This window comes from Phymastichus coffea, unplaced genomic scaffold (genome assembly GCF_024137745.1).
Source record: "Phymastichus coffea isolate CEN01 unplaced genomic scaffold, Cenicafe_Pcof_1.1 PCOF00043, whole genome shotgun sequence".
In the NCBI taxonomy this organism is placed as follows: domain Eukaryota; kingdom Metazoa; phylum Arthropoda; class Insecta; order Hymenoptera; family Eulophidae; genus Phymastichus; species Phymastichus coffea.
In genome coordinates this window covers 1600014-1616254 of record NW_026706854.1, presented here as the reverse complement: position 1 = coordinate 1616254, position 16241 = coordinate 1600014, and the positions used below count along the sequence as shown (strand labels likewise).

The 16241-nt window shown below is 36.4% G+C and overlaps 2 protein-coding genes across 2 annotated transcripts; one reads left to right on the top strand and one right to left on the bottom strand.

Annotated features, from left to right (window-relative positions):
• Nucleotides 1–1027: 1027 nt before the first annotated feature.
• LOC131664237 (sodium- and chloride-dependent GABA transporter 2-like) lies at nucleotides 1028–12984 on the bottom strand. The gene is made up of 10 exons (XM_058935176.1): nucleotides 12842–12984; nucleotides 9892–10060; nucleotides 9405–9683; nucleotides 8883–9102; nucleotides 8469–8662; nucleotides 6814–6994; nucleotides 5182–5419; nucleotides 3158–3496; nucleotides 2631–2783; nucleotides 1028–2000 (listed from the first exon to the last, which is right to left on the bottom strand). Exons 1-10 carry the CDS (start codon nucleotides 12869–12871, stop codon nucleotides 1869–1871), a joined length of 1935 nt encoding a protein of 644 aa, XP_058791159.1. The 5' UTR covers nucleotides 12872–12984; the 3' UTR covers nucleotides 1028–1868.
• Nucleotides 12985–14687: 1703 nt separating this feature from the next.
• On the top strand, nucleotides 14688–15670 carry LOC131664283 (trafficking protein particle complex subunit 1). The gene is made up of 3 exons (XM_058935254.1): nucleotides 14688–14846; nucleotides 15238–15447; nucleotides 15531–15670. Exons 1-3 carry the CDS (start codon nucleotides 14748–14750, stop codon nucleotides 15654–15656), a joined length of 435 nt encoding a protein of 144 aa, XP_058791237.1. The 5' UTR covers nucleotides 14688–14747; the 3' UTR covers nucleotides 15657–15670.
• The last annotated feature ends 571 nt before the right edge of the window (nucleotides 15671–16241 follow it).

Sequence of the window (16241 nt, the reverse complement as noted above, 5' to 3'; positions counted from 1 at the left end):
CACGCTAACAACCTTCAAAGTGAAGTTGGCAGCTTTGACACAAGACTACCGGCGAATCTTAGGAAGAATGCCAGTAGCTCGTGCCGACTCTCGTGACTCCGAGTGGACCGCTTGGGAGAAGAGGAGTGTGTTTGAACACCGCTAAACCGCAAGCTCTGTTCTAGCTCTGTTTTCAATTCGACCGACTTTGGTCATTTGCTCGTGAATTGTTTTGAGTGAGGAACGACGAAGAGAGACATGTGCTATTGGCCGAATATACGGCCTTCCACAAGGAACTATTTACTATTCACATTTGACACAGCTAATTTCAAGCACATACAAGTGATAATGATAGAAGACAAGCAATGATATGCAAGAGCGAAATTCAATAACTTACCAGAATATCGCGGCACCAGCTTCTAAGTCGCTTGCTGGAGAGCTATAAAGTAGATTTAAGGCCCAAAGTAAGTTTAACTCTCGCGAAAGTTAAGCAGCAAATTTTCCTTTCGCATAACCTTTCGTCTATGGAGCAAGCTACTTTAAGTTTGTTTCTTATACTTTTACTGGCGACAAAGTGCCCTCTCGATCGGTCGGATCGATGCTGCTTATTAAACTAAGCCGAGCAAATGTAATAGGCGATAATGAAACATAAATGCGCGTGCGATATCTTCGGGGGATTCACGCAAAACTTTTATTATTAGGACAAATGCGGCAAGTTGCAGAGAGCCAATTTCCGCCGGGCTGCGGCCGTTATCGCGCGGAAGTACGGCACCATGCGGATAAATTATGTACACCTCGTGCTCTAAACGAACGTACGTACGAGCGCAGGCAAGAGTTGGTTTTTTTTTCATATTGCTGATGTGAAAAAAGATGCCAGTATTCGAGGATATTGGTACGATAACGCATTTATGACGCTACCTTTCGAGAGAAAATCAATGTTTATCTATATTTTTAGATATAGATATAGAGGATTTCGTAAAGTAAAATCTTAAGTATACAAAACTTTTTTTTAATTTAAAAAATAATATCAAAGTACTTTGTGGTCAAAGTTTATTTTACAATGATATTTTATTAAGGGAAGTTTATTGCGGAATTTCTTTTTAATATTTAATTAAGATGAGTTTGGATAAATTTACGTTTAATTCATAAAATACGTATTGTCACGATGGGAACATTTTATTTTTAAATAGAAAATAAAAATTCGGTATGTAGAATAATTGGAAGACATCGTCAATTTTCAAATTATCCGTATCATTAAGAACAATTAGTCTGAAGAACTTCGTGAATAAGTCAAACCATTGTATTACTATTATTACTATTATTAATTCAAGAACTACGTTCGTTTCGAATACTGCAGAGATAACTGAAATAAAACTTTCAATTAGTTACACGTGAGGTCTGTAGTGGAGAGTATTTTATATGTAAATTTACTGTTACGAACTGAATGATTAATAGTAAATTGATAGATTATATTGTACATGAACTGTTAATAAATGATTAATAAAGATGAAAGAAAAATACAAAGAGCTTGCCCGTCTAATATTAATAGAATATTGAATCGTTTATTAACAGAGCAAGAAGAAGCCTCAAAGTTATTGCCGTTGTCAAAGAAAGTATAGGATAGCTCTATTTAAATTAACAAAAGACATTACCTACAAAAATATAGCATTAAAAAAGTAGTTGTAAAACACGCATAAAAAATTGGTCGGACATTGGATTAACATAGTATTCTGGCTAAACTCGGGACGTAAATCCTCGTTCGCGGGTAGATAGCTTCATGCATATTGCTGTCGCAGTGTGTACTCGTCCGCACTCGAACAAATTCGAACGATTGCAAGTCAAATGCGCCAATCTGCATACATCCTTTTCTCGCGCGCTCGCGTACTGAATCAAGCTTGCGAGTCGGAAATAAATGCCGGATTACAAGTTGCCGCAGCGGCGATGCAGGCCACAGCGAGCTTTTCGTCACTCTTCTTTACCGGCCCCCATAATGACGTCGGTCTCAGTAGACTCCAATCTCTCTGTAAATTGTTAACAGAATGAATCAAACAAAGAAAGAGTGTTCAATGGTTTGACCTCTGGCGCTCAAAGACACAAAGGCAAGGGGAGGGAGGAGGAGACGGAAAATCCCGTGAGAACCTGGACGCATGAGTAATCGCTGAAGAGTCGAACGTCAAAGTTCCAGTAGTTCAAGGGAGCTAAAAAGTTGAGCGTTCTTTTGGGACTTTCGAAGATATGAGAGTTAGCGTAACTCTTCGACAGCTATTGTCGTGCGGCAGTTTGTGAATTGATGGTGTGATCGCGCTTACTATCAAAGTTTAGCAAGGTAAGTGAAATATTTATTTGATATATCAATCAATTTCCACGATGTCGTGATCTACATTTCCGTATGTTAAAATTAATTAATCAATATATATCGGATGCCTCGCAAACGTACATCCTGTGAAAGTAGACTCCTATATCTCAAGCCAAACTATTTTATCAATTAAAGTTACCGTATAAAATCGATTTGCAGAGCAAATATTATTGTCACGATTATTTCGAAAGCCACGAACGTTACGTCTAGCAGAAAGGGAGCAGAAATTCTCTGACTATTACGAGAATAGTCGCAACAGGCGAGCAAAAATAATCGATGCCCTCGTGAAACTTACCGGGCCAACGTAGAGTCGATAGCAGAAAAACAAAGGAAACGGTAGGAGCGTCGACAGGCCAATGAGTATGCCGATGGCATCGGCCCACGCTGGAAACTCGTAGTCACCGTACTTGGCCGCCTGGTACGTGTACATCTGATAGGCGAACACGCCCTGCAAGCAAAAAACAGTTATGAATTTTCAATGAGTCTGCCTGATAAATTGAATTTGCACGCGCGTAATACACATTTTCACATCGAGTTTGTGAGTTATTCAGTGTACATGGCTTAGTGATCGAATTGAAAATTAATATCAATCCCTTAACATCTGAACTTTCAAACATTTATAATTAAATAAATATGTAAATTAATTATCGAGTATGATTATATCGATCGCACGTTATTTTATAATGTTTATTATTTTGACAGCATACAAAATATCGAATTATTATTGTTAGTTAATTTCGGCGTGGAACTCTACGCAATACACGAAGCAACCTCGGGTGAACCAAGTGAAAATACTCGCGTACAGTCAGGCACCTTACTCACCAATGCAGTGACAGGGCCGGCGACCATCCAACTAAATCGCCAGTAAGCTTGAAGGGTTCGTCCAAATTTCATGCCCATATCACTGAGATCGACGAAGAGACGATCGCAGCCGTAAAGCCAAGCTGGTAAAATCAGTTCGGCGAAACCAATAAGTAGAATAGCCCAAGCGGCCGTATTCCAGTCCATCAGGGTGAAGAGGTAAGCTCCACCGTTGAAAATCATCGGAATGCCTAGTAGCCAACCTAGGAAGCATATCACTAGGGTAACTCGAGCTTCGTACTTTTGTAAACTCGGTCGCATGTCGAGGATGGCTCCGCTTATCGCTTGAACGCCTGCAAACTGAGAGTGACGGCGTTCGTTATTAAACATTCCGATGCTCCCTAATGTCATTGAGACCGACGCTTGGCAAAGCACTGTCTGTCATAATGACTTGATCAACTGTTCTCAATTCCGCAGACGAAATATCATTTATTGTCTAAAAATGTAATACCTCCTGTCGTATCTTCATAAGCACTCTTTAATTTACTTCAATCTCTCACCATTAACTTTTTAGAGCTATTGATTTCACGACAACTTCTTTAATTAACTTGGCGTCGATAACAGTTATTTCACTTAGGTGAGCAAGAAAATTAGATGTTATTCTTGGCAAATACAACAATTGCAAGCGCCGAACAGTAAATCAGCTACGAACGCAATAAAGTCATCAAGTGCGCAAGCCAACGGAAAAATACGAGAAGAAAAAAAAAAACAAATTCGTATTTCGCTCACGTTTAACTCCTGGGCACACTTTCCCTTTTCGACTTCGGTGAGCTCGCCAGCGGGCGGTGAAAAAAAGGAGGATTGGCACGATGCCAAAAGCAAGTCTCTGTAGCACGCCCAACAAAAATCTCACCTGCGCGCTCTTATCGTGTGCTGCTGCTGTCGCGCCATTTTTTCTCTTTTTTCGTCGCAAACTCGGCGATCCTTGCTTTTGCAGGTCACCGCGCGACAATGTAACGTACTTCATTTGAGAGAGCACATATCTTCCGAGATATCCCTATACCTGTATACTTTATACCAGATTGTTTCGAAACTAAAAACGGCTGCAGTTTTTCCATTCGAAATAGCAAAGTTTAATGGTCTCGAAGAGCAATTATATTGTAGCAGCTCTCAGAGATTTATAATAAACTTGCTGCATCAATGGTATTAGAAACTTTTCGGCCTGCTATAGGATTGGTAAATTTCTTGACTTAAAAAAATATCAAAATTGTTACTATAGCTTGATTTGGTGCTATGGAACGTTATTTTTCACTTCAGAATCCATCGAACTATAACGGAATAACTAAAATTAGCTATATCTTTCATGGTATATTGAATCGTGAAATAGTTGTATGGGGTAGTGCTGTATGGGGTAGGACTGACCTCCATTATAACATATACAAAATAAGTTACTAAAATCAACAGTGAGAATCCTTGTATGAAAGATGTTTATCCTTTAAAACTGGATACAAAATTTACTGTCGAATCGCTTTTTTACCATTGTGAAGATTTAAAAAATAATTATGTGTACATTTGCAAACAAGACTTTTAACTTATTACTTTATGAATGAAAGATCTTAAAAACTAAAAAAAAAACGATTATTAAAGAAACAACTGAAAAGTTGGATCAGAAGTAATAATTTATATTATAAGTAATAATTTATACTATGCATTCTTTGGTAATAAGTACCTAGTAATTAACTATTGAGATTGTTTCATATTTTTATACGCATACCAACCCTGTATTTAAGAGTTTCGTGCTATTCTGCAGCTGTATGCTGCAAGCTGCCTATTTACGTTGGTATAAATAAATAAAAAATAAGAGTATAAATAAATAAATTTGCCACGTTGTAAAAACAAATCCCGTATTTGTTTAGATATTTTTATTACGAGGTATTTTATTCCTGGCAATCCTGCATCAGCGGTTTTACAAAACAAAAAAAACAACTGAGATTCCATTTTACCAACACTCGTGCAGGATAGATAAAACATGTGTGTATATTTACCTGACTACCGAGACCGAGGATAAACAGCATGAAGAAAAATAGAATTGCCCAGAGGTTTGGTAGAGGCATCCTTACGACTGCCTCAGGAAAGACAATAAAGGCAAGACCAGTGGAACTGCGTACTACATCGTCAATGGGTAGGTGCATCTGATTCGCAAGAAAGCCCATTATCGAAAAAGTCACGAAGCCCGCGAATACCGACGTCAGCAAGTTGGTTATTGTTACGAATATTGCATCCCTATATTTCAAGAATAAACAATTATTGTTAGATGAACAAGTTCTTGTAATTATAATTTCATACATAAAATGAATTTTTCTTTTTTTATGTTGACCATATCTTTCAAGTGAAATCGTGCAGAGTAAAAGAAGTATCATGGATGAAAACTGTTTTGATTTCCTTTAAGCGAACCGGATTTATCTCACCAGTTTATCGCTTCCACAACTCTCCAAACGGATCGATCAGCAAGCACGAAATAATGCTAGAAGGATCAAATAGGTTGAAATCACAGCAATCTCATAGAATGGATGTCTTGTGGCAATAGTTATTCCGTCGAGTGACTAAATCGTTTTATCATCTTTCATTAGAGAGAGAGAGAGAGAGAGAGAATCGAGTAACAAATTGCGAATTTTTATGAAGAATCAGGGAGATCGGGAGATAAGAAAAAAAAGCGAAAGCGCCCTTATCTCCACGTGCGACCGGAAGGACTTAACGATAGCGTAAGTATGAAAAATTTGGTCGCACGTAAACAACGGTGCTAAAAAGGATTTGTGACTTGTCTGTGTGCAAGTAGGAGGTGGAAAAAAGGAGATATAGGAATGCTGGCAGTTCATTATTGTAATGAGGCCGATAACCACTGGCAAGACTTTATTCCGTTATGAGTATATAAGCATTCTCTTTTTGCGTGACTCGATGATTTCGATTTATGAACGGACTAGCGCGCAAAGACGCAAACAGCAATTATTTGTTACTCGCAACGGTTCTGACAAATGTATACTTTTTATTTTGCAGGCAATTCAGCTCGAAGAAACAAACATAATGACTTATGTATCGATGAAATCGAAAGTTTTGAAGATGCGAATCATTGTTCAAAACTAGAAAATTCAGAATTTGAAATAAAGAAATGCAACTTTATAATATAAGATTTATCGGCGTACTGACACCACTGTATGTATGAAGAATTTATTGCTGGTATTCCAGAAAAGCATATGAGTTTTCCAATATCGATTTCTGATCGTAAATCACCGGAAATTTATATTGTACAATGAAATTCGCTTACTAGACAATGGATTTCTAAAAAAAAAGCTTGAACTAAATTGACTAATTTTAGATGTACCGTACTAGTGAACATATCGACGACGAAGGTAATATAAAAAAAACAGGACTTAGTGTTTTTTAAATAGCCTTAAGACGCGATGTCTATTTCTGCATTCCTGATATTCTTTGGCCTCGATATCGATGTAAGAAACAACGAATACTTTTGTCTATTTTCCAGCAAAACGAGAGGAAAAAAACAGAAGAAGAAGCGTAAAGCTTAACTGGCGAGAGAAAAAGCAGTGGTGTAAGAAAGAAGGAAGAGAGAGAGTGAGAGAGAGGGGCGACGGCAGTACGAACGAATGGCAGGGGATATATACCTGTGACAGTTGTTGGTAAAGGAGCTGTAGCTGGCGAGCGTGACGAGGGATCCGCAGCCAATGCCCAGGGAATAGAAGACTTGCGAGGCGGCGTCCGCCCAGACACCAGCCTTAAGTAGCTGCGACCATCGTGGTGTGATGTACCACACGATACCTTTCAACGAACCCTCCAGTGTAGCACCTGCGCCATTGTCAACAACAGTAATGCGTTAATCATGATCTCGGCATCGAATGGTTGAAACATTCTAGTCTCGTTGAATTAGACTGCGAGAAAAGGTCTGAATTTACCCCTTTGTGCTTTTCCAACACGGAATAAGAGTGCGATTTCTAATTTTACTTTACGATCGCTTTCGGCGATTGTTCTTGAATGAAAAATACACCGCTTTTTCCTGCACTAACGTTTCTCTGCTCGTGCGCTCGCGACCTGACCTACCTACGATGTCGCGCTTTCCTGATTCTTTTACACGCCATATTAAGGTCACGTTTGTATTTCAAAAACAAGACTTTTCCACTAGTGGCGTTTGACTTTTTTTAAGTTAAAATAAACACAGCTTTTGAAATAATAATATCGCAATGCGCAGTCGCGAACCGTTCGGTCTTATACAAATATCAAGTGTGATAATTGAATTAATGTGGAGGATTTATAAGAAAAAAAGGCTACGGTTAAACCGCTTAGTTTTCCACGGGATGACATCGTACGGCCAGCCACATACCCTTTAGGGAGCCACAGAAGCAACAAGATAACTAAGCGTTCGTGACTTTTTGCAAAGAGTTCAACTTGACTCTGGGCACGTCGACGTCGTCGTTGCCGCGAGATATATACTTTAGAGATGCTGTCGTTACGGGGAATTTGACGTTTTCATATCAGCGAACATGACTGCTATGCTACAATTTCCCGAGAAAAAAGGAAGAGCCGGTGTATTGCACGTTTTTTTCTATTAATAAGTGAAAGAAAATAAAAGCCCTTCTTTGTTTATTCGCATTATGATAATTTCCAAAGTAGTAATAATGATTACTTCCAAGCGGCTTGCACGCTCGCTCATTTATCCTCTATATTTCATTTCGCGAAACTGTAATTATATAAAAGTAATTGCTCGAGAGCTACTTTGCCGTTGAATAAATTGCAAAGATGCGTTTGTAAATTTTTTATTAAAATTTTTAATACTGCGCGTACGTGCACATCCATTGTTTACTGTATGCAGTAGTTATCCTTTATGAAAATCATATGGTTGTTTCGTAAATATTCATGAAAATGCAAAAGCTAACGCGTATGTATGAATTTGAAAATTAGTTTTCAGTATGAAGAAAGCAGCATTTTCATCTTGAGAGTAGTTAAAAGAATGGTAATTCAAACTAGTACATTCACTTCACACACTCGCCCTCTATTACGCCGCCTTATAATGAGATACTTAAGATACAGAACGAGTTGTAAAACTGGGCGACCTAGATATAAAGAAAGAGAGAAAGAAGGGAGGAAAGAGAAAAAATTGCGAGCGAGCTTTTACGCTGATTAATAATATTCCTCGTTATATGCGTCTAACGTTCATCGCGTAAAATGGCCGAACTCGCTTCGCGTCTGATTTTTCTCATGCTGGTCGGAGTGTCGCGACAATAAATATGGATGATCGAGCGAGCTGCACGTGGATTCAACTCACCTCTCCACATCAGAGCTATCAGCACGAAGTAGGGGAAGAGAGCGGTAAAGTAGACAATCTTCCCCACGGACTGGATGCCCTTCATGAGGCAGAAGTAGCAGATAATCCAAGCGAGGCTGAGGCAACCGAGCAACTCCCAGCGTATGCCGCCCCAGTGCTCCCAATCGGTGCCTCGCACTCCTAAAACGTAATCGCTGTCCAAACGTTTGACCATTAATTTCCAATCATTGCCTTGGCTATGCGGCAGATTTGAGCTTTCGGATTAACGCGCCGGCAAGTTGGTAATGGCGAAGCTACGCTTCACGTTGTGTACAATCGACGTATAACAATCGTGAGTGATCGTTGGCGAGTTTGTCATTGTTTTTCGGATCCATAGAGTAAAGCTCGATGCATAAGTGTACTCGCTTGACTCACTTGAAGTACTCTTCGGACGAGAGTACCCTGGTGTAGAGCGTTCGCAGCTCGATCGGCTCATGGGCACTGGCAGCTGACACATTGAAGCAATGCATCAAATCCCCCGACTGGCTCGCTAGACCAAAGTCCTGGCATATCTCGGCGACTGGCGTGCAGTTGCCGTGATAGAAAACCGTCGAAGTACGTTGGCACTCGGTGTCCTGGATACCACTGTAACAATCTGATGAATATGCCGTGATTGTTTATTCTGCTGTATTACATTTACAGTAATATCAATTTGTCGAAAATCTGATTACAACATCGGTCTCCTGTATTTATTTTAAATTGTCAAATTTATGTAGCTAAAAAGATGATCGCTTTTTGCGGTATATCTGATTTTATAATTAAAAATTCCAAATAAATTAACAGATTAACATGAATATTTGACTGCGTTGTCCCCTACCTCTATTTCGGTTCAGATATATACCGCGTGAAAAAAGGTAATGCAACAAGAAAGCCAATCGATAATAATTATACACTTACTAATTGAATTGAACTGATTGTCGCAGTAGGCCCAAGTGAGGCGGTGAGCAAACGAAGCGAAAGTATAGAACAAGGTCCAGCTGGTGATGACCATGTAGTAGATGGTGACAAGAGAGATAACGACGATAGTACAGTAACCAAGTCCGTGGAAAAGCGGTGCCATTCGTGCGTAAGCTTTGGTCGGGCCAGTGCCCGTGTACTGGCCGATAACCAGCTCGAGGAAGAACATCGGCATGCCCATCGTCAGCAGCATCAGGATGAAGGGGATGAGGAAAGCACCTGTGAGATGCGATTCTCGTGTTAATCCTAAGATGAATATGCTGTTGACGTGTCGGCACTTCGGAGACCTTGCGAATCGATATTCCCTCCAGTGCGACTATTAGACACGTCAACGACTCTTTCTCTTCCTCTCCCATTGATCTCGTTAAGCCGACTGCTTGTACATCGGTTTATTTTCACATCTGGAAAATCAGTTTTACGTGCCTACCTCCGCCATTACGGTAGACGAGGTATGGAAAGCGCCAGATATTGCCAATTCCAACGGCGTAGCCGACGCACGACAGCACAAACTCGAGGGGGTTCGCCCAGTTCTTGCGATCCCCTCCACTCTGCAGATCAACTAGCGAACTATCGACTATCAACGACGGACTGCTCATCTGCGAAACATTAAACATTTGTTTATTTCTCCAGTATTTATGCAGCAATGTAGAATTTATAAATATTTAATTGTTAATGACTTTTCAATTTCTGCATCGAAAGTTGACGTTTTTTTTTAATTTCAATTAGCTATATTGTATTACACTATTGGTTAAGTGATAAAAGATAGTGAAACTTTGATAGAGGATTAATATTCTAAGGCAAATAAAAGATGCAGCTGTTAATAATCGATGATCATTTCAAAAACATACGCTCGATTTCCCCTGATGTACAATGAAGACAATTCAGCTATTTCTACTTTAAGTTTAAAGTCATAGTCAATATTTCTACAAAGAAAACAGCACTCAAGATTCAAATTATCGCGGATTAGCATACAATTTTGTCCTGCACAGCTGCGCAGTGAAAATTTAATCTGTCCGATTATTCTTCACGAACACACGAAAAAAGCGTTATCGCGACCAAACCCTAGTCTTTGCAAAAAGAAAAAAAAAGCTTTGAAGAAAAAGTAAATGAAAATTTGCATTTGCGTTGGCAAAAAGCTTAACAAGTGAGTAATGCTGTAAAACAAAATAACATTATCCGAGGCAAGCTTTTCCGTTTCGAAATTGCTCGATTTTACAAGCTCGCAGACGAAATGAACGACCATCCTTTGTTTATTTTTAAAACGAAAAATCAAATTCAACTCTTGTGTACGGGGCTAGAAATGAATTAGTCTCTCGAGTGAAAGCACCGCCAAATTCATGGCTCATTAACGTGTATTATTTTTAACCAACACTTCTCATGATTTCCCCCTAGACTACATATATTTATAATGTAGGTTACTCGCACAACGACCATCATATAATCTTCCAAACTGTTTTCTCTGGTTTTCGTTAAACTCCACGATATAATAAGCTCAAGCTGCTAAGCAAATAGAACGCGCCGCGATTGGATTTGTTCTCATTTAGCTTTCTCTCGAGCAATTATAATACATTCGAGGGACCGTGGCGGTACACGCGCGCGCGTGTATTTGCTTTGGCGACAAGAAAGCCTAGCGTATACGTGCGGTTATATTTGTTTTTGTCGTGCCTGTACAAACGGATTCCCTAATGACGGCGAGCAGCTGCATTAATGTTGTTGTCGGTGCGGATTGTGCAGACGCTTTCGATTAAAGACAATCAACTCAGACCGGAGAGTCTTGGATATCCGTAAACTTTTTTCCTTCTTTTTTGTTTTGGCAACGGAGTGCATTAGGTACTGCTTCGCTTCGCGCAAGAAATGTTATTTGTTCAAATATAAATAGTACTCTAGTGTGGAATTTGTAACATTCAAATTATCGTAATTTAGCATACAATTTTTACATACACAGCTGCATATATATTAATTAATTAGTTAATATTTAGTTATAATAAAAGCTTACATATGAAATAAAAAATGTTCCAGTATCCAATTTCCGACGAACTAATTTTTAATGAGTTTTAATGTCCTTCTACTGGTATGCTATACATATCAAATTGTAGAAAATTTGCCTCCCTATTTTCGTCTCGAGTATGCGTTATGACGCGGAAAAAATAAACGATTCGGTAATTGTGTTTATGATTTAATTGTAGCTAGTATAATGAAGCCAAACTTTTTAAAATAATTGTTCTTCAACGAAGTTATTATCCGTCACTCCGGCTAAACAATTGAAAGCCGATGTTTCGAAGAGTTACTCTTCAAAAATTATTTTTAAATAATCGAGTTGGTTAAAATGAGTTATAATTGAATCAATGCAATCGTGCAATATTAAAATATTGAATCATATGTTTTTTCCCGCATCGTTATACAAACTTGAGGCGAAACTACGGAGGTAAATTTTTCATATCTTTGTGTGGTATATGCACACGCAGAGGGACCTGAAATACAGACTGCGCAAATATTTCAATAACTCGCTTAATCTTGCTGATAAGAAGGTGTTACCCGAAAGAATTCACGATTGTCTGACGAGTTTTAAGAATGAAGTACTACGGTATTCGTTTTATCACTTGACTTAAAATTAATTGTCAACTCGAAGATATTGTGTATACGTGCGGATGAGCTATTTTATCGCTTCATCTGGCAATTCCTAGCTTACAACGACGTAATTAGGAAAATTTAAATTCCGCGGGAATTCGTTTATTTGATATTCTCGATTTACAACGAAAGTTCATTGTAATTCAAATTGATACACTGATACCTTACGAAAGAAAAAAAAAAGAGAAAGAGAAAAAAAGAGAAAATGGTCGATTTATATTCGTTTGTGGGGAATTCCTATTAGCAAAATTGCGTTACGATCTCCGATCATGTGTGCAGTTTCATACAGATGAAAAACTATACAATTTATGTGCGTGCAGGTCGTTCGAATTATAATCTGTATGCACGATAACACGCTAAAACATTTTCGCAACGAGCCGCGATAACAGTTTTTCAAATTTCGCCGAGCGCCGTAACGGTTAATATTCTATATAGAATACATTATAGCTACACTACCATCATTTAATGGCATAGAAAGTATCCAATTCCCGATTAAACTCTGATGTGTCTTGAAAGTAGACTACGTGACTTTTTCAATCTTTTCCGAATGAAATTATTAAAGAAGTAGAAAATGCAATCGAAGTGCAACACATTATCACCAAAGCTCACAACTGCCTGAATAAATCTCTAAACGAATGAAAGAAAAAAAAGCCGCAATAAAATTTTTATCGCTGCACTAACATACCAACATATTATAACAGTTATGTACATAACTCACGTGATTCTTTTCTACTTAAATTGACACTGACCTTTCCGGGGTTTTTCTTGAGGTTGTCCATCGTGTCCTCAACCTGGACGCGATTGTACCGTGATGATGTGACACTGAAGGAGAAGTCGTCGATCGCGTGTATAGCACTGACACTTTCATACCGCGACTCTCGAGTGACGACTATCGAGCACGTAGTAAACACCGTACATTGTTATCTTCTCGAATTAGTATAGCCACTTATATACCCACCGAATTATCGGTTAACAAGTCGATTAATATAGACATGTCATCATTAAAATTTTATCTTCCAGTGATTATAAGTCGTCTTGTGAACGTTATAATTCAATTAGTTCGTCGTTCCTGGGCATCACCGAGAGATCAGTTTACGATAAAATATCGATTATTTTAAAGTATCGATAAAATGCTCCGTTATTAATTGTTGTTGTCACTGTCAAACTGTAATAGTCATTTTAATTTTGCTTTCAAATTTTTCGCCGTATGAAAAAATTAAACAATTGAAAAGAATAATCATCAAATTGATTATTTCAAGCTTACCGAGTGTTTTTCAATTAGCAGTTAAAACTAGCAGTTAAAGTTACTAATGAGCAATCCGTTGGAATACCTGATTGAAATTTAATCTTAAGTGCAGTTAAATGAAAATAAACGCAATTAGTTTAAGGTAACAAGTAACGCATTTTATCAGTTCATTGTAATCATTCTATTATTTTTTCTCATCTTTATAGTGAAAGATAACAAATGAACCGAGGGAGTTTTTTTCAAAACTTTTCATGCTAATTATTCAACGTCACAATTAATATTTGAAACTTTAGAAATTATCAATCATTTGTACCTAGTTATCTTTTTTCCATTATATTGTAAATTTGACGAAAATTTACTTAGTAATCATGAAACAATACGAAATTTGTACATAGATCAACAAAAAATAACATAAGTCAAAATACTACACGAGGTTTACTAGATTAATATAACTTTCTGGTATCTCCAATAATTCATACTTCATTAAAGAAATCAAGATATCGCATCATTTAACACATGTGAGTTTCAGTGCGATTAAAGATTAATGAACGATATTATTTGATTTCCTGATTTTTGATTTTAAATGTTACATCAAAGTCAAAAACCAATAAGTTCAAATTACTTACTAGATCGAAAGTAGCAACATTTATGAAAAAACGATTAATGTAAACGATGTTTATATATTGTTAAAACAGCTTTTGGTAATTTCATAAAATATCATCGACAATTTTGTTGTTTCTAATTATTTCTGAAAGAAAAGGTATTATATGTTTTTTATACTACTATTCAAATGTATAATTCACTAAAATTTTTGTTTCTTAATAAGTTTTTTTGTTATAATGATAATTTAATAATGTAGATAAATATTTCACGCTTTGAGAAATGGCTTATCCTATCGTATCTTAAAAAAAATATGTCGTTGACATCCATAGATTTGAAGAATGCTCACGGATGTTTTTAACGAACCAACAGAAGAACATACGACATTGAAATGTATTAATAATACACAATAATATAATATAATTAATAATATAATACTGAGGTAGTAGAAAACCATTATTATTAAATAAAGTTATGATTGTATAATACGAAGCGCGCTAAATCACGCTACTATATCTAACAAGAGCTTGTGGTTTTTTAATTCACATTCATTTAACTTGGTCTTGGATATAATTTATTATGAAATAAGAAAACACATATAATGATCTTTATACCAATGTATATTTATGGAATAACTATTCTTAGAAAATTACAAAAAAAGGAAAAAATTAAATATTTTACTTTTCACATTTTAAATTTTAGCCACCTACCTTTATAACGGAGAAATTGTTTCTTTTGTTATTCGTACCGACGGTTGGTACATCCTAAACGTCAAATCGTTAAGCTGTGTTGTAAAAGCAGCAACTGCAATGACAATTCACAATTTATATATTTTTTCCAAAAATGGCACTCTTTTATACTATACGGAGTGGAATCGGCTTAATAAATCAGGAATGACAAAAGATGAGGTAAGTTTAAAGTAGTTCAAATTAATTTTACGATTTACAAGATTAACCTATAAATTGCGTACCGAATATTTTCTTATCGAATAACATTTTAATATTAATGGTTTCATAACAACTAATTAAAAACACAATTTTTGAATACCATTGCTTGGGAATAACTCGTTTCAGAATACCAGAACACTTTCAGTATTGATAGCATTTTCATGTTTAATACTTGTGTGAAATGTTTATGCGAAATTCTTTATTGTATCATGCTAGACGTCTTATAAATTGATGCTTGTTATAAAGATTAATCATGATTATTGCCTTAATATCGACTAAAATAAATTATATTTACTACTTTTATAATGTATTTTTTTCATTAGGATTGTTATTAATGCAATTTTCATTAAAGGAAGCAAAATTGATGTATGGTATGCTGTTTTCTATTAAATCGTTCGTCAGTAAAATTTCACCGCTTGATTCAAAGGAAGGTTTCTTGTACTATAAAACAAGTAAATACACTCTTCACTATTTTGAAGCTCCATCTGGTTTAAAGTTCATATTGAATACAGATAATGCAGCTCAGAATGTTAGAGAACTGTTGCAAAAGTTGTACAGCCAAGTATGTATTTTTTAAATAATATTTTATTGAATTTTTATGTACAATTCTTTTAAAATCCATGTATGTACATTCATTTATTACAGGTATACATTGAATACGTTGTGAAAAATCCACTCTGTCTACCAAATGAACCAATACAAAGTGAATTATTTAAAATGAAGACAGATGAACTCATCAAAAAGTCTCCTACATTTTTGAGAACTATATAGAAGTGTTTACTAGAGTTATAATTTTAATGTATTTTCTTTTGTATAAAGACCCTGTATGTGTAAATAGTAATGTTCCTGTTTTATAATTATGGCATACTTGTGTTACAGAAAAGAACTGTAAGAAATGCATGTTATTACTTACACCCTTTTTTGTCCAGTTATCTTTAAAACTTTCAAGAGCGCCTATTAGTATCAATTACTAAATCGTTTTTTTTGTTTTTTTCTTCAAAAAGGCGGCAGTTCACGTTGTTTTCAATTAAAGAATGTATTTCGGTATTTTAAAGAGCCTTCGCGCAGGCAAAGCAGTCGGTTACATGGATAAGTAACATGTCGTTGTTTGAAATTCAAAATTATTATCAAAATTTCAAGTCAATTGAGTCTAAATCTTTTAACTGATTCAGTAATTAATTGTAAAAATACTTTCTTAATACATAAATTTCAACGATAGTTATTATGATTTTCCGACTTGGTATATAAAAAATTTCTAATAAGATCCTTTATAAAACAAAGAAAATATCTCAATCGATTCGGTATTTTAGCGTAGTTTACGAAAAAAAAAACAAAAAAAAACTAAATAAAAAACTT

Excerpts from the sequence above, each read along its gene's own strand:
- LOC131664283 (XM_058935254.1), top strand. The coding sequence starts at position 14,748 with ATGACAATTCACAATTTATATATTTTTTCCAAAAATGGCACTCTTTTA. Across the intron at positions 14,847-15,237 it reads CAGGAATGACAAAAGATGAG|GAAGCAAAATTGATGTATGG; the intron begins GTAAGTTTAAAG and ends TTTTCATTAAAG. Across the intron at positions 15,448-15,530 it reads TGCAAAAGTTGTACAGCCAA|GTATACATTGAATACGTTGT; the intron begins GTATGTATTTTT and ends CATTTATTACAG.
- LOC131664237 (XM_058935176.1), bottom strand. The coding sequence starts at position 12,871 with ATGGACAACCTCAAGAAAAACCCCGGAAAG. Across the intron at positions 9,684-9,891 it reads CGTCTACCGTAATGGCGGAG|GTGCTTTCCTCATCCCCTTC; the intron begins GTAGGCACGTAA and ends CGCATCTCACAG. Across the intron at positions 9,103-9,404 it reads CAATCAGTTCAATTCAATTA|ATTGTTACAGTGGTATCCAG; the intron begins GTAAGTGTATAA and ends CATATTCATCAG.